At 48.5% G+C, this 26961-nt stretch overlaps 1 protein-coding gene across 5 annotated transcripts in view; it reads left to right on the top strand.

Annotated features, from left to right (window-relative positions):
• The window catches only part of SRGAP3 (SLIT-ROBO Rho GTPase activating protein 3), a 175811-nt gene that overhangs the window by 36545 nt on the left and 112305 nt on the right, over window positions 1-26961 (top strand). For 2 of the 5 annotated variants that reach the window (XM_052776313.1, XM_052776316.1), the window contains exon 1: window positions 5094-5411. The exons of 1 other annotated variant lie outside the window; for it this stretch is intronic. In XM_052776313.1, the coding sequence (XP_052632273.1) occupies window positions 5345-5411 (67 nt within the window). In that variant the 5' untranslated portion in view covers window positions 5094-5344. Of the gene's footprint in view, window positions 1-5090; window positions 5412-26961 lie in introns of those variants that run through there. 2 more of the 5 variants (XR_008233399.1, XM_052776315.1) reach the window with 2 other exon arrangements.

Raw genomic sequence — 26961 nt, 5'->3', positions numbered from 1 at the left:
TATTTTTCTTCAGACATCGCTGCTTCTTTATTCTTAGTGATATCTGAATAGCAGAAAATCCTGACACTATTATATAATTTCCTGATTGTTTGGGTATTTTTCTTTCACCATTGTATTGCAGACCATTCTCATAAAAGATGTTTAACAACCTCAGATACTCAGCTTTGACCTCAGAGGCAGCCACACCTGTTTGAACCAATCTGGCAAGAACATCAAAATCTGTCCTATGACACAGCTTGTTATCAGAAAATTTTGGTACTTGCTTTCCTAACATCTGTGAATGTTACAAGGAGAAGTAACTGCTGCTGGGATTAATCTATTATAAAATGGCCTGTGCTTCTCTTTTTCTGGGTTTGGGGTTTTTTTTGGTTTTGGTTTTGTTTTTTTTTTTTGGCGGAGAGCGAGCTCTGAACTATAAGATCCCAACCATACCGGTCTTTGCTGTGAAGGAACACAACATCATTATCCCTGTGCTTTAGAAATGTGTAATTGTTACGTAAGTTAACTTTCCTTGCTTTGGGAATTTATACACTGTAGTTGTGTAGGACAGATCGTTTCATGTCCCAACGGCACCCTCTCCAGAGACCTAATATTCCTGGAGAGTCATTCTTTGACACCTCTCAGCTTTCCTTGGTGTCCCCTCTTCAGCCTCGTTCCAAGTACAGCCCCGGGCGGTCTTTTTCCCACGGGGCTAACCCCAACTTGGGCTGGGACTCACACACGGCATCCCAGCCCCTTCCCGGATTCCCCTGGCAGGGAACGCTGCCACGTTTGTTGTTTGCAGAAAGTCGGGTTTCCACTTGTCGGTGGATAGCACCAGAGGCAGCCCTCTGCCCTGATGTGCGTGCGGGGCACGGGCCGGGAGCAAGGGGTTTCCAGCAGCATCGCTGTTGGACCCCACCAGCCTGACAGCTGCAGGACTGTCACTTGGCTTGCAGAATGCTTGTTATTATTCTTCTTTCCTGCTAGAGTAGTTCTGCCAAAACCCATGTTTTTATGTAGAGCAAGATTTACTACCAAACTCATGCTTTTGGAGCAGCAGATAAACATTTAATGTGAATGGTGCAGAGGAGCAGTGCATTAATGGAGAGGATTGCGCGGATTCTCTGTAGCAGACTGAGGTTTATCTCCTGAACCTTTTGTTTGATACGTGATTTATTATGGCCAGTAAAATGCCCAAGACACTCCCATTTTCTCCTGTCTTCAATTATTACAATGTCCTACTATTTTCTTGTTTTCATGCCTGCACCTGAACACCCTGGAATCAGCTCCTAGCCCTGCTCAGCCCGCTTCTCTCTTAGGGTCTGTTACACATCTGATTTTCTGGACAGAATCCCTCTCAACGAAAAATCTTGTCATGTTCCCATTCTGTACAAATTGTTGTTATTTTTCTATTTTTCTTTATCACAGCTGCTAGGAGCTTAATAGATCTCTGATCTCTCTTCCATTTTCCCATGTCAGCTGTTATATTGCCCACCACCAAAAATTCCTCACCCAACCGAAGCAAAATTTTGGAGGTAAGTTCATCTTCCAGCCACCTCCCTGCACACAGCATTTTTACTGGTTCTTGTTGCCTTCTGCATCGTCCATTCTACTGAACGATAACGTGCAGTACTGCTGGCTGGCTCGTTCGTCCCATTCGACTGTTCTCAGTGCTGTGAAACTGCTCAGACCAGGCCAAATTGTGTTTCAAAGGTATTTTGACACAAAATCTTAAGGGTATCGGTGAGTGAGGCAAACAAAATCAGAGAGAGAGGCAGGGCCGGCGTGCTCCCTGCACTGCTGAGGGTTTACAGCTGGTGGATGGACACATCTTCGGGCACACAGTGGGCACAGCTTCCTGGCTTCCCCATCCCATATAAATAGCTTTCCCCCTCTCACCCCTTTTCTTCATCTCGGTTCAGCAATTGCTGTTTTTTCTTCCGGACTTCCTAGTTGTCCTTAACCGAGGTGTCAACGCTCCTTTGCTGATGTTTCCCTAATCCCGCCCCACCTTCCCTGCCCAGACCAGGGAAGCAGGTCCTGCAGCTGGGTCCCTCCTGCATCCTTTCAGCTCACCCCCAGGATTACTCACAGCCTCTTTCTCCACTTGTTTCCTTCTGCCTCTTTTGTGCTGGCTGCAGCCAACCCTCCCCCTGTCAGATCCTTCATTCTCACCCTTCCTCCCCACTTGGCTTCCTCCGTTCATCTGTGCCTGGCTCCATTGGATTTGGCGTTCGCAGACCACACCGCTGCTTTACTGGGGTGTACCCGGGGCTGCCCTGTGCCCTGCTCCTCCCGGCTTGCCCCTATACTTCTGCAGCCACTGGTTCGGGGACCCTGGTTGCTCTGTGGGTCTGCACACTGGCACAAAGTGAATCCCACAGAGCAGCTCCACCGAATCGCTTGCTTGTGTCCCTGTCACTTCACTCCTTGACGGCTGCTGTCCCTGCTTGCTCACCTCCCAGAGAGGTTTGCTCCTCCAAACCCTGGGCTGTTGGAGCAGTGCATTGCCCTGCTTCATCCACGCAGCACAACTAGTCCTAGAGACCGTCACTAGCTCTCCAGCTGCTTCTGCCCCTGCCACGAAAAGTTGCCCCATGCTCATAACCACCATTCCAGTGCCCTTTCCTACCCTGTGGTCCCTGGGCTGTACCTCTCCCTGTGCCTGGCGGGTGTCTAAAGCAGCTTGCTGTCCTCCCTCTGCAAAGGGCTCTGAGCTCCTCCGTCCTCACGGGAGTCGGGAAGTGATGGCAGCTCAGCCCTGCAGCCCCAAGCCTCGGCGCCCTGCAAAGGCTGCCGCTTCCCCCAGCAGTGCTTTCTTTGTCTCCCTCTTCTCTGGGTCTTTTTATGGCTGCTGGAAATGCAGAATGCTCTTCTGTGTTGCCTGCTAGGGCTAGGTAAATTATTTGTTTAATAGGCTTGGTTTATTTTTTGTAAGCTGGCAGAATAACTGTGAATCATCAAATCTCCCTGAATTCACTCCACACAAGATACCAACAAAAGGATTCATTGTGCGGAGCAGTAATCGGAGTGTAGCTGGGGCTGGACAGAGAAGCCATACAGTGGGTCTGGCTTCCCAAGAGGCTGGATACGCAGGCATTGCCAGCGCAAGAACTAGTACGTGCCGCTTTGAAAACTCATTGCTGACAAATGTATGTGGGTTTTTTCATGACACTCTGTCCCAACTACTCTTTCTTACTCAAGCAGAAAACCCCTGGAAAAGAGCCTTAAATAGTATTGCCGCTTCTGCTAGAATGAACATTTTTTTCCTAACTGTTAACAAAAAAATGACAAATCTATTCAAGTGCAGCCCCCCTCTCAAAACAGCTTCTGGATTAAATTGGAGAACTCATTAGAATCAGACCCTTAGTTTGCAAAGGGGTTTTCTCTTCCGGCTCCGGCTCCCTGGTCCCCCGTACATCACACCCTGATCTTGCAAGGGGCTCTGCGGTAAACGTTTGTGTTGCGGTCACGTGCAAGGCTCTGTTTCTGCAGAGAGGAGATTTTCCAACTTTTACGCCCCTAAGATAGCTGTCTTGGACGTGAGCTTTCGGCTGCCAGCCCAGAGGGAGGGGAGCCTGCTCCCGCGGGTGCTGCCCGGAGCGGGCATCGCTGCCCGGCTGCCGCGGGCCCCGCAGCATCGTCTCTGCTCACCTGGCTGAGGGCAGCGAGGGCTGGGGCTGCCTGGGCACCCCCTCAAGCTGCATCGCATCTTCACTTGGAAATCTGTACCTTTGGACAGCAGTTTCATTGGATCCCACTTTGGTTTGCAGTTAGTTTTGCCCCCCCCCCCAGACCCGCACACTTCCAAACCTCAGGGGGGAAAATGCAGCGCTGGAAAACACGGTTTCCAGGGGAGGATTTAAGAGAAGCAGAAACTTCGTGGTGCTTGGGGAGGCTGGCCCAAACAGGGGGGCATTTACAGAGCCCAGCCTTGTGCATCATATGTTTTCTGAACATGATTTTCCTGAAATACATGTATTTCAGTGATTGACCAAGGAGCCAGGGCCGGGGTTAACGTAATGATGGATTAACAGAAAGGAGAATGAACTGCTTCCTCCACAAGCCAGCCTACAGATGCACCACGAGGTGATGCTCTGTAAGGACTACCCGAAGCCAGAGTTTCTCCCCTCAAAACGGCCTTTCACGTGAGTGCCAGGCCTGCTCTTGGGGCTGGAGGAGCAGAAGCAAACTTTTGTTTGTTGCTCTGAACAACGGGGTTTGCCATGCTTTGGGACCTGGAGCTTTCCCGAGACGGTGCCAGTCAGAAGATGTCCCGGCTTGAGCTGAACAACCTTTGAGTTAAACGTGTGCCGTAAACCTCTCCTGTGTTGCTGCGCTCGCGTTTGTTACTGCTTTTACGTTGGCGACTCCCTTGCGGCTCCATTTTTTTGGCCTGTGGCTGCGGATCAGCCGTGCCTTCAGGGAGGCGAGGGGGACCGGCGTGGAGTGCCCGGGCGGCGGGGCTCGCTGCGGCCCTGGGGGCACGGCCCCAGAGACCTCCTTGCTCCTCCCGAGGGGCACCTCACCCACCAGCGCTGCTTTACCGTCCGTCTTGCGGTACCCGGCGCTTTTAGCCCGAGAGAGGGACGGCTTCTGGACCGATGCGCTCCGGTGGCGCGGGCAGCCGGTCGGTGTCAGGGCAGGGTGGGCCTGCGGCCCTCCTGCCCGTGACGGTGCCGTTCCCGGGAGCCCGGCGCAGGACCCCAACGCGCCCCCGTGGGAAGCCGTTTGGGAGCCGGGGCGTAACGGCGGCGTGCCAGGGGTCAGCACCGCCGGGCTTCTCCGCCGCGGTACCGGGGAACGCCGCCTCCGGGCTGCAGGTACCGCACCCGGGGCGGGGGGCGGCCGTGCGCCCTCCCTGACGGCGCGGCTCCGCTTCGCGCCGCGGCGGGGACGGGCCGAGCTCTGCTGGAGCAGGAGCGGGGCGCCGAGGACGGGGCCCCCCCTTCCCACGGCCGCCCCCGGGACCGGGGGACCGCGGGGGCGGCGGAGCGGGGAGGAGAAGGCGGGGCGCGGGGGCGCCCGCCCCGCCCCGCCCCGCCCCGCCCCTCACGGCGGCCCCGCCCCGCGCGCAACCTGAGCGCGGGAGGGGCGGCAGGGCCCCGCCTCGGCTGGCGGCGGGCAGCGGCGCGGCTGGGCTCGGCTCGGCTCGGCTCGGCTCCCGAGGCCGGTCTCTCTCGCTGCGGCTCCCGCCGAGGTCCGGGCGGTGCGCGGTGTCCCCGGCGCCGCCAATGAAGGCAGCTGCGGGCGGCGGCGGGGCCGCGGCCGGGTGAGGCGGTTGCCGGTGCGGTGAGCGGAGCGGCGGGGCGGGCGTCCCGGCGGAGCCGGCCTCGCGGCGGAGCCCGCGCCCTCCCGCAAGATGTCATCGCAGGGCAAGTTCAAGAAGGACAAAGAGATCATCGCCGACTACGAGGCGCAGGTCAAAGGTGCGGAGCGGGGGACGCCGCACCGCGGGGCGGGCGGCGGGGCTCGGCTGCGGCGCCCGCCTTTGTGTGCGGGGCGGGGCGCGGCGGGGCGGCCCGGCTCCGGCTGCGGCTGCGGGAGCCCGCGGCCGCCTTCCCCGCGCCGCTGCCCCCGGCGCCTTCTCCTCCCCGGGCGACGGCGCCGCCGGGCGCGGAGCGGCCCCGGCGGCGGGTGCCGGCCCCGCGGGGTGGGCGCCGGGGGAAACTCGGCGTGCGGGCCGGCCGTAACGGCTAACGATTCGAACCCGAGGCGAGCCGAGCCCGCCCTCGCGGAGAGGCTCCCTTTTCGGGGGGCATCGCCTTCGTTTTGGGCAGCCGTGACCCCCCCCGGGAGGGCGGGCGGGCGGGCGGGCGGGCTGCCGGCAGGCGAGCTGGGGCTCCGGCGTTCGGGGACCGCTCATCGAAGGGAGAACCCGTGTAGCGTCGGCGTGTGGGTGAGGAGCCCTGCTCGAGGCCTCCCCGGCGAGGAGGCACCTCGGTCTTGCAGGTCTTATGTAAGGAACTTCGCCGTGCATCAGGCCCCGCGATTTCCAGGGACATAATCATTATTATGCAAGTCCTCGCGTCGCAGGATGAAGACCTTTGAAGCGGAACGCTTTATTTCTAAATATCAGGGAAGAATATAATTAAAGGTTGTGTCTGTTGAGACCACCGAGCGTCAAATGTCAGGCTCCAAATTAATTTTTATTGCAGTTAGACTTGCTGTGGGAAAGTTGGTACCCTCTGGAACATCACAAATGTCTGCAGTCTAGTGAAAGACTGAGCGTGTGTGTGCAGACAGAAGAAATTAGTCCGTGTAGCCATCTCTCTGTTACAAAACTAGGATTTCTAGTATCCATAGCAAACTGTATTAACTGATACTGTTGGATAACCTTAGTCCGTAAATCTACTCACTATTGGGACAACTCCTAATTCTGTTAGTTGATGACAATTCCTTTTCCCACTTTCAGTTTGAGGATACTTAACGCCTTTTCGTTAAGTTGCCCCCTTCGAGTCCCTCGGCTATTACATAAAATTGGCTCTGATCTCTCTTTGGTTGTTTGTTTTATATAGGTGTGTGTTCACCATTTTGCTATGTTTAAGTCCCTGGTTAAGACAGAGTTAAATAAAAATATAAAATAGCTTTTCTGCAAATTAACCTGTGAATGTGCAAACTAAACAGCTTTCCTGTTTTCTCTAGAGGTCACTTAGCATGTTGGATCTTGAGCTCAGCTGAGTGATGTCTTAACTGCACAGAGACCGCTTTGAAAAAGGAGCTGCTTAAGTGCTGCAGTGCAATGCCAGATGGAAGGATTTTGGGGAAGGGGTTGTCTCTTGATTTCGTGCCATTGTTTACTTTCTTGCATTTCAGCCTTTTGTAGTTGGCTTTGAAGAGTGATGTAACAGTCACAACATGCTCTGCTCAGTGCCAATTACCTTTCTGCTTGTGTGTAATTTGGGCAAATTGATGTTATTGCACCCTGCAGTTAAGCAGATGAAATATTCTTTTAGCCTGTGGTATTGTTCTGTTTTACGGGAGAGGTTTTGCATTTATTCATAGAGTCTGTCCCACGTTTCCACGTTGTTCTCGAAGGTGTCCTGCTTCTCAGATGCTTGGGGCTGCAGAGGGGTAGCTGGAGGCAGGACTGGGCCTGATCTGTTCCAAAAGCTTTGCTGCAGACATCTCCAGTATTTTTACTTGTTGTTGTTTGTAACTGGAATACTCATTTGCCGTGATCATTCCTGGCCCGACTTCTGTAGCCTCATGGTTTCCATATGTTATGCAGTTAACGCTGGAGTTATGTGTAAGGGTGTTTTATTGCACCACAGCGATCACGTTTTGGGCTGCTTTTCTGGGCAGCTGTAACACAGACTGAGTTTGCTCATGGGCTGGTAATAATTTCCTTGATAGCATTCTGTGCCTAATTATACCTCCAGAAATGTCCATTTTCTGATTTAAGGTGCTCAGACTGTATTTTCATCCAAATAAAGGTTAATTCGGATGTGGTGAGGGTTTAACTGCACCTGAAGCTGGGGCGAGGCGGGAAGAGTTGGACCCCAAAGTCTGTGTGTGCTGCCTGCCTGCTGCCTTCGAGGTGGTGGCAACTCCATCCCTGAGGCGCGTCAGGTCCGTCACAGGACCAGCGTGGTCTTGGTGACCTTGGTGAGGTGAAGGGGCTCCGGCCCTGACAGTTGTCACCCTCCCTGCAGGGACCAGGGTGGCTCTGACCTTCCCACATTGCTAAATGGTTGGAGGAGGATAAATGTCTGACTCCAGAGGAGTTGGTGCAGAGCTCTGTCGTGGCCCACGCTTCATCATTAAATGGGGGCAGTGGAAGAAAACGTAACTGGGCAGAAAGGTGTAGTGACAAGTCAGTGGTTGGTCATGACATTAGTAGGGACCTGAGGAGGACCAGCTGCCAAGGGTGCTCTGCAGAGGGGATGGGGCTTTTTGTTTGATTAGTCATGTACCCTGCGTGCAAATGCAACAGATCTGTGTGTTGTCGGTGTCAGCAAAACCTGACATGGGGCAGGGTTTGTCATCACCTAAACCTTCTCCCGAGGCTGTGACAGTGACCATAAACACCCATCTCCACTTCTGCTCCCCTTCTGCAAGGCCTGATCTCTCTTGGCTCGACCTAGAATTTCATGTAGGCCACCTCATTATTCCAGATACTCTGTTTGTTTCCTTCAGGGATTTAGTCATTATTCTATTCATATCTAAACCCCTGCTACCCTGGTGAAGACAGATACCCAAATCTCAAGAGAAAGACTAAAATGGAAAAGTAATGGGGAGAAAGAAGGAAAGAAAGAAAGAAAAGGGGGAGCCGTGGTGAGAGAGACTAACGGAAACAAAATGTTGGCACAGAAGAGCTGGCATATGAAGATAAGAGATGGAAATTTGAAGAAGTGATGCCTTGTTATGGAGGTTGAGGCTGAAATCTGAACACAGCACAGTGGTGGTCCCCATGGCATGCATGGTCAAGAAAATAGCAGGGAGAAAGGTGGAAAAACCCCGCATGTGAACTCCAGGGAATACGTCGGCATGGGTGGAAGTGAAAGTAATTCACAGCAGAGGTGTGTTTAAAATGCATTTAAAAGATAGATGTCAGAGGACTGGAAACGGTCAGGGTGCTGGCCAGCGTGACCTCCCAGGCAGCCTGGAAGGTATGAGGTGGCAGCCAGTGCCTGGGGCTCTCGCAAAAGGCAATAATCATCTAGCAGTGCCTCAAGTGCATAAAAAACCCCTCAGCTGCCCAAGTATTACTAGAGGAGCCTGACAGACAACTGGGAATAACATGGTGGGGAAGAAAACAAATGTTGCTTAGGCTGATTTTTAGGAAAGTTTAGCTGAAAGCCCTCTTTCTCAGGCTGTTGGGAAGTAGAGCAGAGGCCCTGAATGGTTCGGGGACAGCCTGTCAGTAGCTGCAGCGCGGGAGCCGAGCCCTGCCCCGACCTCCTTGCTCCAGGGTGCTGCGGCCTCGGTTAAAAAAAATCGATGAGTCCACACTTTGTGTGGGGAGCATGATTGGCATAAGTAGAGTTTAACTGGTGAATAATCTTTGTGCACAGGGGTGATTTATCAGCCATAATGACTTTGTATCTTCTTTCCCTCCCTGGAGAATCGTGTCTGCTTTTCTCATGGTGGGAAGGAGTCGTCCTGAAAATGCTTTGAAAAGATAGAGGGTGTGTGCGGGGGGTGTGCCTGCGTGTGTGTGCGGGTCTGTGTGAGTGCTGTCTGCTACACACACTCTTGCTGCACGTTGGAGGGAGGGCTGGGGGCTGATAGCTAGGCCATGGTTACGCGTTGTTGGTAGTGATGCAGGGTGCCTGAGGCTTTGGGTTGGTGCTGCTCCGTTTTTAGGAGTGGAAACACCTAAATGTTGCTGTCTGTGGCTGCTGCAGGCTGGCTGTCCTTGCAGCTCTCCGCAGTGTTTGCCATCTGCCCGTGCATGGGGACCTCTCTCTGTGACCTCTCCTGAACGCGCGCGCCTCTGACAGGCGCCTTCCCATGGTGTGGTCTCTCCTGTCAGTTATCGTGCCGTGGGTCCGTCCTTTCCTTCTGCTGCTGATCTGCATCCTCCTTCAGCTGTCAGGAGAGGAGAGAGAACTGGCCCCAGGATTGGCAGCAGATGCTCGCTTGACAGTACCAGAAAGAAAATATTAAGGGTGCTTTTTAGGAGTCAGGTTTTCTTATTTGACTGTCTTAGATTTGCAAACAGGAATGGTTGCATTAAAAATAAATGCCAATGAAGATATGGCTGCGTATTTACAACTGCCACTTTAAAGCTACTTGCAGAATACAGTATATCCTTAGATGCACAATTTAAAGTGAGTGTTTTCAGATGTACAATTTTAATTGGTCTACCTGGCCAGAAAGATAAATAAATCTTTTCCTCATTACTGTCAAATGCATGATTTGTTGCTTTAATGCAGCAAAACTAACCAGTTTTAATTATGTAGATGCAACTGTCTATGGTACAGCATTGTAAATCTTGCAGAAAATTGAGCGTCATGTTGTGATTGGCTGTTTAATTTCATATTGCTTCCTGAAGCTTTTCTTTCACCCTGGCAAAATTCAGGTCATTGTGTGATCTGTTTGGTTATTGTTGGCAGGAAGACTGCTGTGAGTCAATAGCATCTTCTTCTGTCATATGGCTGGCAGGTGAAAAGCATCCCTGGTGATCCTAAAGACGGTAGTCTTTAAATGGTGCATCTGGCTGCATAGTGGTAAAGGGATGATTTCTTGCACTTCTAGGACTCTTAGTCGCTGTGTAAATTGATAATAGAACTAGAGTTTTGATGGATTTAGCATATGAAAACATTAAAAAGACTTGCAAACCTGGGGCCAAAGAAAAACAATGTGTTTTTTCCCATTTTCATATGAGAACTGCAGCTTAGATTAACTTCTCATTGCTTGTTAGCTTCATTTTACTTTTTCTATTGCAGTAGCTGCATCCCTTCTTTTATGACTATTCTTATTTCCTACCTATTGCTCTCTTTCCACTTCGCTCAGCAAATTTTGGGAAAATTCCCATACCAAATTATTTTCTGGGATTATGGCTTGCTCAGGAGGGAAGCTTGGCTCCCAATTGGAGGAGGCATCAGGGCTTGAAACTTGACAGCCCATTTAATAAAATGGTTCTGTGCAAAAGAGAAGAAAGTTCCACCCCTTTGGGTGGGCTGGTAGGAAACTGCTAAATATTAATCACAGAAGCAGTTATAAAATTTCCATTGGCTTAATTGTCTTGCTTAACAAAATGTAGGGAAGTGTTACCCGAGGGCCAGCTGGCATGCCTTGGTGGTAGCTCCGTTGGCTTCAGTGGAGTTGTCTGCAAAAGATAGCAGAGCCTGATGAATCTGATCTAGTTTCTACTGCGACGCTTCAGAATAACTGCTCAGCGTTGCTCCTTGTTTGGTTGATTCCCATATAGATTTATTTGTTGTTATCTTCCATTTATCCTCTGTGTTTCCTCAGGGGGGTCTGGTAGCGTGGTCCTGGCAGGTGGGTTTTACATGAGACCTCCATGGGCGGGGACTGGGAAGGCCATGTGCAGAGAATAGCAGAGAAGTATATATGTGATTCATAATAAAGATTAATTGGCAGTCTCTAATGGAAACAAATTGGATCTATCAGAGATGTTTCCTGCAAAGCTAAAGTCCCGAGCGCTTTGGCAGAGGCTGGGCTGGTGCAACTGAGTCAGCAGGCTCCTGCACGCAACCGACCATCAGCAGCTCTGTATAGTTGCTGCTGGGATGGACCTTCCTAAAATGCCTTGGCTTTGGGCCTCCTCTGCGGTCTGAGGGGAGAAGGAGCTGCCAGCTCACGGTAGCTTGTGAGAAATGTGTGTACCTGTGTGCTCGGGTGCCTTGCTCTGGGTCAGACAGCCGGTACGTGGTCCAACGCTCTCACGGCCAGCTCTGCCTGCCTGCCGGGGCAGGCGCGTGGGTACGGCACCGGGCACCGCCTCACCGGGGCCGGGCCGTTGGCCTCGCAATGCCGGTGCAGATGGTAGAAGTGGAGTGTGCCAAGGCACTGTGGCTGCTCTTTCTCGTCAAGACATTGCTAAACCCAAAGACTCTCTAGGTGCGTGGCCCCATTTAGATGGGGAGCTGGATGGGGGCCTGAAAGCCTGTGTGCTGGCCTTCTAGCAGAATGTGGGGTGATATTTAAAAAAAAGACAGGTGACATCACTAAAGTGTTTTTTCCTCGTTAGACACAGCTCTTTGGCCCCAGCTGAAGCTGTTTAACCAGACATGGCAGAGTGGAGGTGCCTCTGGCAGGATAAGCAGGAAAGCATTGCTTTCTTTCTAAAGATGGAGAAGCTGGCAAAGAGAGTGGCTAAGGCATGAACCTTTTGCAGGACTCGCTCCTCCCGAGTCCAGGTCCCTGGCTTCTGCTGCCAGCTTCATCTCCTGGCACCTTGTGGTGTCCACAGCTGGATGGTGGGTGTGGGAGGTTGTGCTTCTCCTGCCCTGTGGCGAGGGAGGGGGAAGCTGGAGCTCTTGGTTAAAGCTCATTAGTGTGGCCTGACCCCCAGAATGGGGCAGAATTCGCATTTAGCAACCGTGCTTCTTAAACCCTTGGGTTCATGTGGGAGCATCTGTATAAAATGGAAGCCAATGGCTGTTCCTGCAGCTGATGGCCCTGGGGCAGAGCCTGCACTTCCCATGGGGAGGCTGTGGGTCCCATGGTCAGGCTTTGGTTCAGATTTCTTTCATTAAGGTGACTTTCTTCCAGTGCATTAAAAGACTGAAATCCAGCCGTGTTTGGAAGCATGTGGTGGTGAAGAGGCCTCCTTTGGGCTTTGCTCCACTTTGGAGGCCCGAACTCCTGCCTTGGGCTCAGGGCCATCGCGGGGACCGGGAGCGAGCGTGCGTGTGGCCGAAGCGCGCTGCCCCGAGTGGGTCCGGGCACCCTCGGCAGCCCCTCTGGCTTGTGCGTGTGCGTGACGAGTGCTGTCTCCAGTGGGGATGGCCTGGGTCTCCAGCCTCTCCGTTACCTCTGCGCCTGTGGGTCATCTCGCGTGGGGTCAGAAGCGCTGGACGATGAGTCCAGCCCAGAGGATGTGGCTTGTCCTTGGGAAGGGGTCTGGTGGCATGCAGGAGCTGGGGTCCTGCAGTGCTCCGAGGCCTCGCTGAGAGCTGATTTCAATAGAAAAGAACAATAGTTCAATCCTTGTAAGCCTGGCTATTTTCTTTCCTGATAACTGGCAGGTACCTGGGTGCAGCAGGCATTATTTATCAATCTACCCTTCTTCCTGATAACAGTAAAAACCTCTTACAACACTTATTCATGGCCTGTAGCTAGTCCTGGTTCCAGGTGAAGAGTTTCAAGGGCTGTAAGAGTGCAGCACCAAATGCGCTTCAGGTGCTTAACAGATATTTATAAGCCTCTGCAAGGTGTAATATTTTTAAGTTCTGTGTGCACAGCTTCAGCACCTGTCAGGAGCAGGATTTACTCTCCCCTTCTGCTGGCCCGTTGAAGGTGGGGGGAAACCCTCCCCCTCGAGCTCTTAAATTTTCTCATGCCTGAATTTGGCTTTGTTTCAGTAGCTGTTTGTCAAGCTACCACCCATGGCAGCAACAGCAATCACCTTCTGAAGTGCATTTACCGACTTCAGAGGCATTTATACTCCTGAGAGGCAGCCAGCGTTGGAGCGGTTTGAGCAGGTAACGCCTGGCATCAGGCTCGGGGCTGGAGAGCCGCACAACGGCGTGTGCAGTCGTGTCCCTCATGCCGCTCTTCAGCAAAACTGGCACGAAGTAATCTCCCCTTTCTTACAACCTGGGTGGCTATTTAATCCTGAATGTTGTTTTAATCCCAGGAGGCTTTTGCTGAGCTGCCAGCGAATCTTCCTCTTTAAAAAAGACAAATATTTCTTACTAATAACTATTGTGTTGTGTGTGCCCCACCTCTGTGTATTTTATTGGTATGTATCATAGCAGCAAGGGAGGACATAGAAACGAGTAAACAGCATGAGCCCACGCAGCGACAGTGATAGTAATGGTTTGTACCTGTCACTGATGACCTCTTTGGCTTCCAGTCCTCACCCAGTGCTCCTGCTTTGTGCTTGCGGTTGTTGGAAGCACTTTAAGCTGTTCACATCTCCAAGAACCTGATTTGTAAACTTTTCTCTGAAAAACTGGCCCGAGATGACTTATTTTGGTGTCCCTTTTCTCACCTCTAGAAGACAGCTGCAGTAGTTTGGGAAGAGGCAGCTGCTGAACAGTGTATTGCAACACACAATTTTAGGAGGGAAGTGAAGGAGTATCGAAATAAAATTATTGAGGGAGTTTATGTAGCTGTAGTATGCTTCCCTGGGCTGGGACCGAGTCGGTGTGATAGGGCTGATGTGTTTCTCACTGCCACAGTGCTGTGGGATTGTTCAATGACTGTGAGTGGTCAGCAGCTTGGTTTGAGAGTTCATGTGAAAAATGGCACCATCAACAGCACAGCAGCCCTCGCATGCCAGGCTGGGGAATATACAGCCTTGTTCTTTATCCCAGTGTTGTCATTACTCATCAATGAGGAGGCAGCTGTTAGGATCCCATCCATGGTGGGGAGGGAGAGGTTTTAAATCATCCCCTTTGTGTTAAATCATCCTCTTTATTTTAAATCTTCCCCTTTGTTTTAAAAACAAAGATACGTAAAAAGGTGTGGTGTTATAATTCTGGTGCGGAAATTGGAGCTTTTGTCCTAGCCTCTTCTAGCAGGTGGGTCCCCAGATGTAGCTCTGTGTGCGCAGCCTCCTCAGAGGGGAGCGACAGCAGTGCCTCTTTGCTGGTGCTCAGGTGTTTGTTCGGATGTGGCTGTGGAGCTGTGTGTCTGTCTGTACTGGCCTGAGTTCCCCAGTTTGGGAACCCCTGGCCTGGGAGGGATTGGGGGAACCAGGGAGCTGGAAACTGGGAGAAGGCTATGGCTGCGAGATTCTCTTGCTTACCCATCTCGCGCTGTTGAGCTGCCTTGAAACAGTGTGCCACCCTGAATGACAAAGCTGTTTCTGTTAGCTTTACTGATGTCCTTTCCTGACTGCTGAAGCTAAGCTGACATTCAGGGGAGGTTCTCCATGAAGATGTTTGGTGCTGCAGGCTGTTAGTCTGGGAGCTGGAGAGTTTGGGAAAACGATGCAGCCTCTCTGTGTCCAACAGCTTCAGAAAAGAATTTGCATTAGTGTCTATCAGGCTTCTTTCCTTCGAAGTTGAAGAATAGCTTTGAAGAGGGCAGAAAAAAAAAAAGATTTTACTTTCCTTTTCCACCTAGGCCTTTGGGAAGACAGTCATGTATGTGGCAAGGGATTGCAGTTACTCTAATGCATCTTGCTTCTCAAAGTAGCTCTATAAAATATTGCTCTGTCTTGCAGCAATGGCAGGTGTGCAGGAAAGCTTGGTAATTTTCTGTTAGAATGACTGTAGAGTTAAATTGCCTACAGTTTCTTGCTTGTGTCTATATCAGACAGATGAGAGAGGAGAGGAGGTTGTTCCTTAGTGGAGCATCCCTCATTTTTTAGCTCTGTCCTTCCTGGCCTCTGACCCTCAGTGGCCTGTCTGTAAAACAAACAGAGAAGAGGGCATGCAGCTCTTTGGGTAGCTGCTAATCCTGCTGCCCTTGGGAACGCTTGGGGCTACAGCTCTCTAGGGCAAGGATTTTATCCATATGGCTCATGCTTTGGTTATTTTCTAGATAGCAAAGCTAACTAGTGGTTAGGTGAGACTCAGTGTTGTTTTACTATCTTGCTTGTATTGTGAGAGTAAATATTTAAAAAAGAAAACAGGATACAAAACCGTGTAAATGACCAGAGATTAGGAGATAGAAATCTGGCTTTAATGATTCCCATTAAGGGAAAAGGGAGCCCGGTTTTCCACTGCCTTTGTCTGTTGGACCAACTTCACCTCCGAGGTCCAACATTGTGGAACAGTATCGCACATTGGAGGACCACAGCAGAAATCCCTGTCATGGACTTCCTGAAACAGTGGCTTTCCCTTCACTAGGGAAGAGCCCCAAAGACTGGTTTTCTTTTAGATGTTGTGGCATTGATTAGCTTTGAAGAGTTATTTGTGGTCTTGAGGATATTTTGTGGCATGATTAGAGCCTGAGGAGATGTTCTGCTACTTGGAACAGCTCGTTTAGAGAAGATAACCTCAAGAACAGATTTCTTAGCTCAAGATCACCAGTTAAATAATTTTAGGTTGCTGGCCTTGTGTGTGTGCAACATTTTTCTCTGTCAAATGCACTGATTAATCAATAATTGTTTCATGGGAATAAAAACCCTTGCTATGGAATGAAAATGCTTCCCCGCCCCCAAGGTGACTAGAATTCCTCTTTACTGCATGGTGAAAGCTGACATACCCAGATCAACTAAGTGCTGCTCAGAAAAGCTTCTGTCTATGTAAGCTTACAGTGGGCCAGCAGCTGAGATCTGAGGGAACTCACAGCAGTGGGTTACTTTTTATATTGATGGTGATGTTTAAAGCTTCTGGCTCAGACAAGATCCTGCTGCAACAGATGGGACTTGCTGTCCAGTGTTAGTGACCTAATGGTTTTAAATGAACTGTTTTTGGGGAAGAAGTCTGCATTTGAATCTCTCCCCCTCCCCCTGCCTTTTTTTTTTTTTTTTTTTTCCACTTCATGGAAATTTAACTCTGTGATGATGCTGTAATTTAATAATTGAGATTACAGAAGAACTCATAAAAGAGTAAGAACTAGAGATTGAACTGTTAGTGTGGCAGTGAAGCTTTTGTGTTGGCAAAGGCTCTAAAGAGAATTCAAGATTTTCTCTGTGTGAAAAAAGGTTACTTGATATTTGGGAAGAGCCTAAATGATAGTTTTGAAATTTTAAAGATACAGACCTTTATCTGATCTGGAGAGAAAAAAATTCAGCTGTCATTTTACAGTATTGGCAGTGTAGCAGGACTAAAACTGCAAGAGAGCTTGAAGATTGGAATTGCATTGCTAGACGATGATCAGGAGGCGAAGCCTTGTGCAGATGAGTCCCATTTGGGAATGTAGCCCTGGATGGGAATGCAGTGTGAAACAGCGGGCTGTAGCTCAGAACAAGATGGAAGCAGCGCTGTTGACTTTTTTGCAAACTGCTTTTTCTCCTTAATGGGAAGTGATACGCTAAAGCTGCGTGAGAGTATCGAAAGACACTGTGTTTAGCTGGTCAGTGAAGGAAGAAATACTGTCTGCAAGGTTATCCTGCCAAGAGCAGAGAGTATATTTAGCTTTTTCTTGAACTCCCATCATCTGTTCCTGTTTGCTGTCAAAAGCTGATTAGTTACTCCAGATTTATGCTGGTGTTGCAGAAGGTGACCCATGGTCATTGTGGAGTTGTGTCTCTGGACCTTGTAAGCCGGATGGGGATGTCTGTTCAACAGTGTCTCTGGAAGGATGCTGTGGACCACTTATCAGCAGTGACCTCCACTGGAAGGAGATTTGCTGTTAGTTGATGAAGACGTATTGGGCCTTCTAAGAAAATGTTATTGTAGGCAGCTGTTTTCGCCTCTCTATTATTTGGGAGGACGTGCTAACTCGTCCGGAGGGACAGCATGCCCTAAATGACTGTTAAGGGTTGGGAAAGTCCTGCTCTGGCCAAAAGATAGTTTTGTTTGAAAATATGACTCGGCCGCTGTCAAACATGGTGCTGTGGGTTTGAAGCAAGTCCTCTTGAATGGGTGGCATATCTCCCATTGACTTTGGCATGTGGTGCTTATGCCCTTGAGATCATGTGCCAAAATCCCTGCCTGCATAAGGGATCACGCAATGTACATTGCAAGGTTAGAAAAGAGTCACAGTGAATCCTTCACCTTGCTTTTCATACCGTGGTGACTGAAGCCTGTCTGGATGTACCCCTCCAAAATGGGCAGTCGTGGGAAGTCTGGCAAAGGTTCCTCCTTTGGTATGTCTCTTCTGTAAGTAAAAGACCTTGTTTGTTGTCACATTAAGTACTTCAGCAGTGATATGGTGTACAAGAGGGTGCTGACAGCCTACTGGGAAGTTATTTGCGCATTGCTCGGTAGGGTTACACTCTACCAAGTATAGGCTGGAATACCATGATGTGTTTTTATTTTGCAGTATTGCCTAATGATTGTTTCTTTTTGGAGATGGGCATATTTTCAAAAGGGCTGAGTACTTTTACAGTCAATATTACGTACAGTTAAGCATGCTGAGGTCAGCACAATTGAATATCATGCTTCAGGGTGGAATGTGATTGCTAGAGAGATCAGAAAACAATTTCTATCTCCGTGTAGAGCATTACACAATTGGCTGGATACATTATAGTTTCCCCTGCAGCATCAAAGCAGTGCTCTGAGAGAGGCCACTGGATTAAGTAACACTGGCATTTCTGTAAATACCCGTGTAATAGTTTCAAAATGTTTAAGAGTATTAATGATTTTATTTTCCCAGCGCTTCCAAGATGCAGGCAGGAGCGTTCTGCCAGTTTGGCTGATGGGGAGTGCAGAGGCACAGAGACTCGGGCAAGAGGGCGGTAGTTAGGAGCAGGAGCAGCAGTCAGGTCCTTGAACTCCGCATCTTGCAGGAGGACCAGAAACTGCCTGTGCACCGGCCGCTTGCTTCTGTCAGATGTGTCTTCTGTGCTGCCATGGCGATTGGGTAGTGTATGTGCTGTGTGATTCTCCTTTAACCAGCTTGGTTGCTTTGTGAGGTCTAGAAAACCATCTGATCGGCTGATCTGTGGCGATAAGTCACGCTGAGGTCCCTGGCTCGACTCAACTGCTGCTTCCTGTTTTCAAGTGAGGTTGTCGGCTCCTTGGGGCAGGACGAACTGTTCCTCTGTCTGTGGTGCAGAAATAGGTGGATCTTCACCACCACGGTGCAAGTAATGCTTAACTTCACATTTTGGAGATGTACTGAAGCCCCAGGAGAGAGCAAGCTGCAATCAGATTACATCCATCGTGGGTAGGAAAATGTGAGTTATTTGGGTGTTGTACAGAAATGCTGATAACTTGGGACAGCTAGCCTTACTCTGCGATGGAAACCAGTTTGTTTCACACCTCAGGGGAACTGAACTGTGTTTTGTGGCTAGGGCTGGGTATGAACATCAGCCAGAGATGGAGAAGGTGGACTTATTGTACAGGTCATTCTGCAACAAACGGTTTCTAAGTGCACTGTGAAGGTGTGAAGGTCTGTGTACGTTCAGTGTTGCACCCAGAGGGAACTGTAAAACTGACATCCCAGTCGGAGCTCTTTGAAATGAGTGTAACAGTCACATACAGAAACTCTGCAAGATTAAGCTTTTATTTTGCCAGATTTTCCTTTAACCATTCTTCACGTTACTTTTCACTAAATACACTGTTTTGTAGAGACTCTTGTAGTGCCCTGTTCTTTTTTACCACTAGAGTGAATGGGACTTCTGTTGTAATAAATGAAACCAGAAATCAGGATCTCCACTGTAATTGTATTTTTTGGGTAGTTCAGGAGGAACCTGCGGAGGTGTGGCAAAAACTGAACAAAAATAAATAGCAGCGTTGAACCAGTTTTAACTTGGAGTATATCAAGTGAATTGGGAAGCAGGCTCTCAGCCTCAGGTTCTTGTAAAGTATTTTTTGTCTTTTAACATCCTTGCTTGATGGTGTTCTGAGTGATTCACGTTTTTAAAAGCAGTTTTTCCTGTGCAGTGCTTCTATGCTCTTGACCTACTCTTGCTAAAATCCCTCAAGAAACAATAAGCAAACATACTGTAAGTGAAAATGTCATATTATAAACCCCTGAAAGTGAAACCGTAACAAAAAGAGTACGCAGGTAGTCATTGTTCTTGTGGGATGGCAGCTTGAGATACACTGTTGGAATAACAATAATCTGCTTCACGTAAGAGGTTGGTTCAAAACTAAGGGTGAGTGGGAAGAAGAGGAAAAAAGAAATGCACATTGTGTGCCTCTCCTCCTAATCATACGGCTTGTTCTTGTGTGTCTCTTGGATTGTGCTGTTGATGTAGTTGCCTACCGCTTTACAAATGCTTTTCGAATGCAGTGAGAAGACATCCATGTCAGATGGGAGACGAACGTATAGCAGATGGCGTACCTCTCCCAAGGCACCGGGTGGATGGAGATAATTTTGCAGGTCACAAAACCAGAGAATAACTTCTTCAGAATTAAACTTTCATTGGGGATTTAAAAAAAAAAAAAAAAAAAAAAAGTCAAGGGCATTTCTTGGAAACTACTTCACACAGATAGATAGATATGAATGTTTGTTTGCTGTTTTCCATTTTCAGACCCAAATGTGCTCACAGTCACCTCAGAAGACGTAACGCCAGGGGTCTGACAGCTCATGGCAAATGTCCTTTTTTACTCTAGAACTGATGTAACATGTCCAGCTAGCTGTGCATCTTACTGCATCCAGACACATCATATCTCTGGGTGCTGTGGCACTGTGGAAACGTGGGGAGCAGGGGACGTGCCTGGGGTATCTCCTTGATGTTGGAGGGTGCGACAAGGACCCAGGTCTGCACTCCTGACTCCTGTGCCAGGCTTGAGAGCGCACTGGTGCTGTGGCTTTGAGTGGTGAGGCTTCTTAGCACCAACGCCTCTTCACCTGGAGAATGGGGTTAATGATGTTGTCTCTCTTGGAGTGGATGACACCAGAGAGATTTCATAAGGAGGCATAGTGTTTTGAGGGTTTAAGGCAGTGTATTAAAGATGGGGCACACCAGCAGAACTGGTTCTTTTGTTTGAATGTGGTGAAATGGGACCCTTGTTTATCAGCCATAGCATGCTCTTGTTGTGGAGGTAATCCAGCTGCTCTGACAGTTAGTTTGCACAAAGCTGGTGATAAGCTCCACGACAGAGAGGTGGTTGGTCATGGGAATAGTCACAGGTCTTCTCCTCAGGAGTTCTGCAACTGTGCATGAGAGCCAGGCATGAACCCTGGCCACCCTGTTGGTTCCCAGTGTGTGTAGTCTTGTCAGCATGCCAAGAATTTATATGGAGGCTGGTCACATTGTCACTGGTGAGTGTTTGCTGCAGTGTCCTTGTCCATGGTGTACCTCACAATGACAATAAAAAAGACATTTAATTTATGGCCATCAAAATAACTACTGAGCCTGCAGAAATTTGTGGGGGCAACATGCCTTTGAAAGAAAGAAAAAAAATCTTCAATGACATCTTCCTTAGCTTTTTGGGGGGGGGTCTTTACCAGACAGCACATGTGCAGAGCTCGCTGGAAAGAACTCCTTGTCCTCAATAGCATCTTTGTGTGAAGTCTCTCAAGTTTCCCACTGGCTTAACTGTTCCTTGTAAGCCTGCCATCCAGATGACTTGCCAAGATGGAAGGAGAGCTGGTCTTTGCAGGCTCTGAATTGCCAAGGTGTTTGCTGTGGCTCCAGTTGCAGCTTGAACAGGCACCAGACATCTAGGAGGTGGAAGAGGCTCTGCTTTCTGCTGGAATCACCCTGACGGTGCTGCTGGGTTTTCCCATTCTCCTAGGTGGCACCATTAGGCCCGTCTCAGGATGAAACCGTTTGTGTATCATTGGTAGCACTTCCATTGCTCTCGTCTGCTTTTGTCCCTCTTGTAAAACCCGTTCGTGTTGCATGCTGTGGGAGCTCTGTGCTCTTTAATTGTTGTTTGTCATTGTGGGAATTGCTTGTTCTAAAACCAATTACAACCTGACAAAACTGATCTGCCTTATTTACAAATACATCCATCTGGTTGTGGACTGCGTGATATCGCTGCCAGAATAATATGAGGCCTTTATTGCTGCTGCTGAGTTATTGAAGGGTTCCCGTGCTGGCATCGTCTGGAGCCGCACAATGGCTTACTGCCTGCGTGTTTGCGTGTGTGTACTTCGTAGGGCAGAGGGAATTAATGTTTAAAGTAACAAATCCTATGTAAACTGAATAGAGATAAAACATTAGAGTGCTGTATCTCGGCATCAGCCGGCATGGAGCCTCGCGGCATGTTTGGAGCATGCGATACAATGGAGGGTGCTAATGCAGCGGCTGCAGAGCAGCTCTGCTGGGCGCTGATGCCCGGTGTGTCTGGCACCATACGAGTGAGTGGGTGAGCTCTCTGCTGTGCTCGGGTGGGGACGAAGTGTAGTTGTAGCTGTTGGTGTTAGAAGCAGCATGCATGCGTGCGTGCAAGAGCTGGGGAGTTGAGAAACCCAAACTGTTTGGAGGGGGTTGGCAGTAGATACCGCTCTGGTGTGTATTTCGTGCCTCTTGGCTGCTGCAGCAGCTACGGGAACTGGGATTGCTGGCCACCTGGGGAAGGGTCTGGCAGATTCTGAATCTTCCAGAAACTTGTTCAGTAATTGAGGTGGGACTAGATTCCTCCTTAGAAGCTGCAGCCTCCTGATAGGTTTCATGTAGAAAATAGGCAAGAGAAGTAGGCAGGCGCCTGGGGTGTGAGACTGCTATTTCTGTGTGTGTTCCTGGGACTCAATTTTGAAAAGGCTCAAAAAAGGAGAAAAATGGATGACTGTTGTCAGGACATTGGAATTTGAAAACCATCACAACTGGTAGCCAAAACTTTCAGACTATTTTCATTTTTCTATGAATGTTCAGTTGCAGCTTAAAAAAGATCTGAGACGTTATGAATCAGTACTGATTTCACCCTCAGGCTAGCGGTTCAGAGCTGGATATAGTGAATTTTAGAAGCATTCACTAAAAGCCTCTATTCCTTGTTTACTTTGTGTGTTATCCACAAAGGGTAGAAGACAGAGACATACGTATGTAAACAAATTTAGCATGAGGGAAACAGGGAAGAGTTGCCCCCTAAATGAAGTTATTAAAATTAGCATGACTAGGTTTTGACATATCACTGGAGGTGAGTGAATTAGTCACTGTGAATAATATATATGATAAATTCAGGCCTGTTTTTGTTTGTGATTTACCTAGGAATGAACTTTAACTTCTATATTTATAAATAATCACTCAGTTTTTGCTGGCTGGCTGAATAACTGAAAATTAATAAATCGTTATGAACTGGAAGTACAGAATACTGCAATCTGCGTATGAAAACCAGTGTTTACACAAATCTAAGTTTTTTTCGATTCTCTGTCACCATAGTAACTGAACATTTTCTGTAATGGTGAACTAGTCTTGCAATGTGAGTGTGATATAGGACACTTCCATTTTACCTCCAAGGGCTGAGGTGGTGGTCTAGATCGTTGGGGTGCCTGGTACCTGCCAGTTCCTTGACATGAGCTGTGAAAATCGGGTGTGTGGAGTCAAAGGGTGCATTTGGTAGCACTGCAGTGGGTTGAACCCAAATCCTTCTCATCAGGGGTTGGTGCCTGGGTCTGTCAGTGCAAGAAAATGATCTCCAGCTGTTTGGCCAATTAAAGGTCTGTTTGAGAAAATGCATACCTGCCATCGTTTTGTGGAAGAAATGCACTGTAATGTGGTCCTGGCACGGTAGTCCTGGCCCACTCTGTGCTCCCTAGCTTGCTTTGAAGTAGTGCGGAGTTGCTCCTTGGGTCTTTAGTGGCTGTATATCCAAAATGGTGGAGAATTGCTCCAAGCCACGAGCATCGTGGTGCTGGCCAGCAGTAGTCTGTGGCTTGAAGTGACTGGGTTGGCAGTTTTGGTGACAGATGTTCCCCAAACGGGTCAAAGCTGCTTGTGCCCGCAGCAGCTGCTGGAGCAGGACGGGAATGGCTGCTGTGCCTGCTCTTGTGCTGTGTTGCCCCGTGCTAGCAATAACGATGTTTGTCTTTGAACCCTCTGTTTTAGCTCAGATCTTTAGTATCATATCAGTGGGGTCTTTTGGTGTTGGGCTTTTTGAAATTGGAAACTCCTATCGTGCCGAAACTAGTCTTTGTGTTATAACGCGTGGTTTCCCCATCATTCTCGAGCAGTGCCCATTTCCTGTTGCTGACAGGGCTGTTAACAGATTTTTAATAAGAAATTTTCTGAAATTCATTAGAGACAAATAACAGCCCTTTGATTCTCCCCCGCCCCCCTTTTTTCTGCTGTTTAACAGGCTGTAGTTTATTGCTGAAAAATGCAGATACGATACTCCATGGGGAAAATATTTTTTTGACAAAATGATTCATGTAAATACACATAGTTTACAGTTCAGAGTGACAGTTTGCTGGTAATCTGTTGGCAGGGGTATGATCTGCAGTCCCCCAGTCTCTCTTTTGGTCCTTTATAAATATCAATCAAATAAGGACGTACACGGAGTACAGTGGACAGCTAAAAGCAGGAGGAGGAAGTGCAGAGAGAAAGCAGAATAGCAATATGAAAAGAGAACTTGCATCATCTCTTGTAACATGAGCTTTCAGTATGCATCAGGGCTAGGCTCTTCTGGCCATTGCAGCTGTAAAATAATGCTGTATTTTCTGTTCCTTCTCTCTTACAAGAATTGGTGTGCTGAAAGTGGCTGTGTCCTGTGGGCAGGGTGGATAATGCTGTAAGGTGGTTATGAAGATTTTGGCTAATGTCCTGTTTCTCGGTAGCTGATCAGCATGCGTTGGCTTCGGCTGAATCCCCACAGCCCTGCCAAAGAGTGTGTCTGCTTGTGCATCTCCTCTTAAAGCAGGCCAGAAATGTGGAGATGCTCAAAAGGAGACTGAGATTGTACATTGTTATTAGCATGGGGGATTGATTTTGTTTGCTAGTTTTAAATCCAAATAGAAAATCATACTTCCATGGTGCTGATCTTTTCCTTAAAACATAATTATAGCTCTGTATAATACAGCTGTTCTTAACCCAGCAGTTAATAAAATACCCCAGCTGGAGGCAACTTATTGGACATAATTTATGTGTAAAGGGATCTTGTGACATTTTTTGGTAGGAGAGGGGGAGAGAAAATAATCCATTAACACTTACAGTAAAATTGTTAGGGTAAAACCCATGTATTTTTAAAAAGTCCATTTGCTTATAATTATTAATGAACTGTATGGCTAAATTTACTTCAGTATTTGCACATTGCTTAGTTTGGACAATAAAACAGGACTGGACAACTTCCCTACCTTGTTTTAATCAGTTTCAGTGTTGGTTTGAGTCAAAGGCTCCTAAGTTGAAGTGAGATTTTTCACTGAATTCAGGAGTTTGGAATTAATCCCTCCTAAGATATAGTCATGTAACATATAGACTGACATTATTTCAGGGAAATATTAATATGTAACCTTCTACCTTTTCACCGAAGTGATAGTATTTTTACTCATAATTTACCTTTTAAAAACTTCCAATAAATGTATAAATCTCAATTTTGATCTTAAAATTACTTTGCCAGTGTTGTTAGAAAAATAAGATTATTTGTAAGGGTCTCAGATGTTTTCTTTCATGTACTCTGTCCCCCTTGCTTGATCTGTCCCTAGCCTGCTGCCTTCCTCAGCTTCAGCATATTTTACTTAATTAGTTCCCTAAAGGCCATTATGTGTGATTTTTCCCAAAAAAGGAACGAGCACAAGGCCATCAAAATGGTAAAGGCCTTGAGAGCTCTGGCTGCTGCTTTGTATGCTCAGATGAATGAGACACCCCCCTCCCCCCCTTCTTCTGAGAAGCAGCATACAACTCTTGGGAGAAGTTTCATGTGTATTTCACTGAAATATTATTGGCTGTACCCTTTTTGTACTAATAACTGTTATTTTTGCGTGTTCGTAAGGGGAGTTTTGCGGACTGCCTGGGCCCCGGGTTAGCCGAGCGTTTGCTGCCGGCAGGCCCGCCAACATGGCGGCCAGCGCGCGCCCTCGGTGGGGCAGGCCGACAGGGAGCCCTGACCACCTCGGCAGGTCTGGACACCCTGTCCGGGGAGGATGGAGAATGCCTCGGCTGTCCGCTGGCTCTGTGGAAGAGGCTGCTTAGCCAAAACAGCTTTTCTGCCCTCCTCCCTTCAAACCAATGTTTTATCCATTGGCTTATTAAAATGTGTATTATTTCCCTGAAAAAATGACTCTCTTCTGTATCTTTAGATCTTCCTGGCAGGGCAGACATCTTTGACAGATGCTCATCTAATGTGTTGATGAAAACCTGCAGTGATGGGAGATCTGACATCCTCCCTGGTTAGTCCGTTAACTGTTTCCAGTTAGACTGCTTTTTTTCGCCCGGTATTTAAACTAAATTTTATTTTGTGAAAAGAAGCTGACTTGTTCATGCGTTCCCCTCTGTGCTTACGAAGACCAGTTGATCAGCTGCCCTTGTGCAACAACCCCTCAGCAGGGGAAGACTGTTGCCATGTCTTCCTCCAGTTTTGTCTCTCCCAGGCCAAGCAAAACTTCCCTCTTGAAAGGAAGCCACGACAGCGGAGCTCCGTTTCCACCATACTTTACTTCCACCAGTTAGGTACATGACGGATCCAAGCTAAACCTGTTTTAACTCTTCTGTAAATCAGATTGACATCTGTACTGCCATGTGCTGAACCGAGTGGACATCCTTTGTAAAACTGTATAGTTATATGGGCTGAAGTGTTATTCCTTTGCTTAGCAAAGAATTTGGAAGGTGGCATAAATCTCCTTTTATACCCATTATTGCTCTGTGAATGAGAGAGGGAAACGTGAATTGCTTTTTCTGGACCTGATGAGTAGGTTTCAGTGTGATGGATGATGGGTGACACTTCCACAACCCATCATTCATGGAGGTGCACAAATGGAAAAGCAGCGGTGCCTCGGCTCATCAGCATATGCATTTATCATATTGTTTAAGGCAGCCTCATTAGCTGCATCAGCTGTTGTGCTCTGTGTGCTATGGTGACTTGGTAATAAGTGATGTGTGGCCTGGCTTCAGCAACTGGAAATTACATTATAAAGAAAAACTATCAACTCTTAGACTAAGCCTGGACTTGAGTAGAACGGGCAGCACAGGGAAGCACCAAGACTCTAAGGAGAAAATTGCTTCAGAGAAATCATAAAACTTTTCTTAGAGTCCAGTTGTATCCTAGGTGAAAAAAAGCAATCATTGCAGCAATCCTCCACCTGAAATATTTGACTGACACTTTCAAGGAAGTTGCTGCGTGTTCTGAACTGAGGGTGGTTGATAGACCAGATGGTTGTGCTGCTGTTCAGAGGGAGCTCAACAGGCTGGAGAGAGGGGCAACAGGAGTCTCGTGAAGTTCAGCAAAGGGAAGTGCCAAGTCCTGCATGTGGGGATGTCGTGGTTTAACCCCAGCCAGCAACTAAACACCACGCAGCCGCTCACTCACTCCCCCCCACCCAGTGGGATGGGGGAGAAAATCGGGAAAAGAAGCAAAACCCGTGGGTTGAGATAAGAACGGTTTAATAGAACAGAAAAGAAGAAACTAATAATGATAATGATAACACTAATAAAATGACAACAGCAATAATGAAAGGATTGGAATGTACAAATGATACGCAGTGCAATTGCTCACCACCCGCCGACCGACACCCAGCCAGTCCCCGAGCGGCGAATCCCTGCCCCCCACTTCCCCGTTTCTGTACTGGATGGGACGTCACATGGTATGGAATACACCGTTGGCCAGTTTGGGTCAGGTGCCCTGGCTGTGTCCTGTGCCAACTTCTTGTGCCCCTCCAGCTTTCTCACTGGCTGGGCATGAGAAGCTGAAAAATCCTTGACATTAGTCTAAACACTACTGAGCAACAACTGAAAAC

The sequence above is a fragment of the Harpia harpyja genome, chromosome Z, assembly GCF_026419915.1.
Source record: "Harpia harpyja isolate bHarHar1 chromosome Z, bHarHar1 primary haplotype, whole genome shotgun sequence".
Classification (NCBI taxonomy): domain Eukaryota; kingdom Metazoa; phylum Chordata; class Aves; order Accipitriformes; family Accipitridae; genus Harpia; species Harpia harpyja.
The sequence above is the reverse complement of the archived record's forward strand: the minus strand, read 5'-3'. Positions and strand labels throughout refer to the sequence as shown.